The sequence below is a fragment of the Trichosurus vulpecula genome, chromosome 2 (assembly GCF_011100635.1).
Source record: "Trichosurus vulpecula isolate mTriVul1 chromosome 2, mTriVul1.pri, whole genome shotgun sequence".
Taxonomy (NCBI): Eukaryota; Metazoa; Chordata; class Mammalia; order Diprotodontia; family Phalangeridae; genus Trichosurus; species Trichosurus vulpecula.
Window position 1 is genome coordinate 85,701,146 of NC_050574.1, and position 4,497 is coordinate 85,705,642.

Below are 4,497 nucleotides of genomic sequence, written 5' to 3' on the forward strand. Positions count from 1 at the left end.
TATCCATTTATTTGCCTGTTTGCTGCAATGCACAATAAAGGTCTGATTTATTTCAGCTTCCAGAGTACCCATTCCCTATAAATTTCTGAACCCAAGTCGCTGCTTGACGTCATGATATATAGATGGGTAATTGATAAATGACTGAGGGATGGTAAATAGATAAAGGATAGATGATAAATTGTTCATAATGAGAAACATGACAGCTACATTAGAGATACACAGAGATACATACATATATACACATATGTGTGTATACATATGTAGATGGTAGATAGATGTTAGATGACTTGATCAATAGCTATTTGCTAAGCTCTCAGTTCCTTGAATGATGCTTCTTTGTAAATTGACCTGTTCTTCAACTTTCTTTTTATTTTAAAGTTACATGAAGAGCCTACCTTAAACCAAAATCAACTGGCAGCCCCCACCATGTCAGGTTTGAATTGGACCAATTTACATCCTGCCACCTTCATTCTAATTGGCATCCCAGGGCTGGAAACTCTCCACATCTGGATCTCCATTCCCTTCTGCTTTGTATACATGTTGGCTCTTTTGGGAAACTTGTCTCTTTTGTTCATCATCAAGACTGACCCCAGGCTTCATGAGCCAATGTATCTTTTCTTCTGCATGCTGGCAGCTGCTGACATGATTATTTGCACCACTGCCATGCCAAAGCTCCTCAGCCTTTTCTGGTTCAAAGACAGAGAAATCTCCTTTAAAGCCTGTCTCACACAAGTGTTCCTGATCCATTCGATGTCCAGCATGGCATCTGGTTTCATCTTAGCAATGGCCTTTGACCGTTATGTGGCCATTTGCAAACCCTTGAGACACTCAACTATCTTGACTCATAAGGTCATTATGGGAATTGGGTTGGCTGTTGTCCTCCGAGGAGCTGTGTTTTTCAGCCCTCATCCCTTTCTCCTGAAGTGGCTTCCATATTGCAGGACCAACATCATTTCTCACACTTACTGTGAATTCATGGCCCTGATTAAGTTGGCCTGTGCCCCAACCAGAGTACGCAGAGCTTATAGCCTAATGGTTGCTTTTCTTACTGGTGGTCTGGACTTTATGTTAATAATTTGTTCTTATGTTTTTATTCTATATGCCGTCTTCTGCCTCCCCTCAAATGCTGCCCGGCTTAAGGCATTGGGCACCTGTGGATCTCATATCTGTGCCATCTTAGTTGGATATACTCCAGCTTTCTTCTCCTTCCTCACTCATAGATTTGGTCACCATGTTCCTCCCCATGTCCACATCTTTGTGGCTAATATTTACCTCTTAGTTCCACCTATGTTGAATCCCATAATCTATGGAGTAATGACAAAGAGGATACGGGAAAGATTCCTCCAAATTCTAAGTCCTCCAAAGTTGTAAAGGGTATAATATATTCAGTCTCTGGGGGAGTCAATATGGACAAAAGAATAAAATCTCATATGGGCATGTCCTTCACAGTTTCCATTAGTTATTCCCCCCCCCCCCCCCGTTCATGAAAAATGTACCATGATTGGTTGGGTTGATCTCATGAGACTTTTTAATCTGGGAACCTGCCAACTTAGAAGGCACGTTTTGGAGGAAACAAAAACTCTTATTTAATTGACACAGTGAACTGGTAATAAAGATATTTTCTTGACTAATGCTGATCAGAAATGGTCTACAACATATCATTTTAAAGAGTCATCTTGGGCACAGAGAGAATAAATGGCATGACCCAGATCACATGCTCAGTATATATCAGAGGCAAGACTTAAAGCACGACTATAATATGTGACATTTCATGATGAGGAACCAATTATATATAGAAGTAGCTGATTACAGACACACACATGCAGACACACATATACGTACACATATACACAGACATCAATATCTATATACATACATATATACACACATATGTACATACATACATATACAGTATTTCTTCACATCATGTTGAAATCTGCCTCTCCCTATCTCCTATGTATTATTCCTTTTATTCTATGATAGGAGAAGACAAATTAATTTTTTTAACATTTAGGAATCTGTTAAATACTTATAGAAGACATTGATAATTAAACATTTCTTAAGTGTCTACTATGTACCTAGCACTGGTCATGATGTTGGAGTTATGGGAATTTTTTGAACCCTCATCTTCTGACACAAGTTCCGATGTGCCTTCTATTCAACTTTTTTTTAAACACACCTATTATAATATCTGTATTAGGAGGGCAGAGTTTATAATCTCAAAGAGGATCATAAACATGTCCGAAGGGTTTGGAACCACCGGATATAAGAAGCTCTCAAAGTAGAAGGCAGAAGAATCAAAACATATATTTAGGCTCCACAGTAACCAACCCATGAACCAGCATCCCCATTTTGATATATTGATCAAAAGCTTCCAGGCCCAATAAGTACGCCTTGAAAGAGTAACCAGGAGGCTACAGAGAAGCATGATTGTGTAAAGCAAAATCATGCTTCCCCCTCTATGGTAAAAAGATTATCCACTGGCCTGAAGTCCTTGTTCAGCTTCCTCCCGTAGGTCAGCTCTGCTACTGGCAGCTCCTGCTTCAGCTTTGGCTGTGGCTGTGGCTGTAGCAGCCTCTGGCTCCAACGGGAGCTGCTTTTAACCATCCGGCTTCTGCGGGGGGTGTAAGGTACGCCGGGGAAAGCACAGGTCCTTTCAATCTGCTTAAGCAAGGTGAAGGGGTTGACTGGGAAAGCACAGGTTCTTTCCATCAGCTTAAGCAAGGGAAGCAAGGTGAAGGGGCCGACAAGCTTACTCCAGTCCAACATACAAACAGCATTCAGTTCAGGGGAAAAAGCCAAACTAGTCAAGGGCACTTGTTGACTAAGTGCTAAGGAGCCCATTTTTGGTTGCCAACACAATATCCCATAAGTTTACCTTCTTTAGATAAATGTACTTGAATCCATTAATTGATCCATATATTAGATGGACACCAGTCTCACTATTCTTTTACCTTTTGATCAGATTTGGACTCACAGAAACTTTCTTAATATTAAATCAGTGCTCTGGCACTATAAGACCAATCATGGCAAGTGCCCAGTGGAGCCAAAGGAGCTCATGCAGAAGTCAAATCCTGCCCTATGTGGGCCACTCACTATAGTGGCCATCTACTTTCCACTTTCTGGATTGAATGTTATCTCTTTGCGATGGATCAGAAAGGTACCCATAACCACTTCCCGTGGGTCTCAGGAGGCAGAAGTTGAAGCATCTACAAGCCCATCTGGTCAACCTTTGGTCAGGATGGAAATAGATCTCTTTGTGACCTCTTCTAATCACCTTAATGCTAACTTATTTCAGGAAATAATTCCCTATTACTTTCCTCAAAGATGAAGCCTTGATCAGGCAACTCCTTTTTAATGGAAATAAAATAATTGAAGAGGTGGTGAAGATGATGCTTCTTTACCCTATAACATGAGGCAACCTGAATAGGCTGGTGGGAAAAAAAATTATAACGACTTTGAAAACGGTTCTCAGGAGGGGAAAATGTTTATTTAAGGTATTAGATTGTTTCATGTAAATAATATAAAGCTTTAATATTTTTTCTATATATTTTAAATATACATAATGTATAACAAAAAAAAGTCTTCAGTATGATTTTGGGTAAATCATTGAGCCTCTCTAGGCATTAGTTTCCTCATTTGTAAACTGAGAGGTGGGATTAAATGGACCCTAAAGTTCTAGATAAGTCTATGAACTATGATTCTGTCACAAACTCAGATATTGCCAAGACTTTTTGAAATTCAGTGATAGTTATTAAAACTTTCATTTCAGGGGCAGAGCAAAGGCAGGGACTTGCCTGAACTCTTCCCCAACACCCTCCAAATATTTTAAAAAATGACTCTGAACAAATTCCAGAGAAAAAGAACCCACAAAAAGTTGGAGTGAAACATATTTCCATCACAAGACAACTTGGAAGGTTGGGAGAAAGGTTTTCTGCATGAGGTGAATGAAGATCCCAGACCAGTGCAGGTCATACAAGTGCAGACTGGGCCCCAGCAAAACAGGAGCTGGCATCAGGGCACATAATCAGTTGTAGGTGCGACAGTTTCCAGACTTCTAAGCCCACAGACACCAAAAGCAACTTAGAAGGTCATCAGGAAATGTCTGTTGCACCTGTGTGAGAGCACACCCCTGGTCCCAGCGGACCAGGAGCTGGCCTTGGAAATGAATGAATCAGCAGTGGCAGCAGCAGCAGCAGTGGCTGCTTCTGGAGCTCTCAGCCCACAGACAATAAGGGAGTAGAACAACTGGTCAGAAGGAGATTACACCATCCTTTTTGTGAACTCTGGGGTAAGACTTTGCTACATTGCACATACTCAGATCCATGTCACAGTCCTGGCTGGCAGTCCCAAGTGGGAAGAGGAGTACTAGCACATCACAGCATGTGGCCATAGTGGAGGGGTGTAATTCTTCACAGTTTCAGGGCAGAAAAGAGTACTTGTGGTCACTGACAGACCAGAACACAGGCCAGGAGAATAGTGAACGCCGCTCCTTAT

The 4,497-nt window shown here is 41.2% G+C and overlaps 1 protein-coding gene across 1 annotated transcript; it reads left to right on the forward strand.

The window, feature by feature from the left end:
* The first annotated feature begins 426 nt into the window (after window positions 1–426).
* On the forward strand, window positions 427–1,371 carry LOC118836589 (olfactory receptor 52K2-like). Its single transcript, XM_036743834.1, has one exon. The coding sequence runs from the start codon at window positions 427–429 to the stop codon at window positions 1,369–1,371; it is 945 nt and encodes a 314-aa protein (XP_036599729.1).
* Window positions 1,372–4,497: the final 3,126 nt, after the last annotated feature.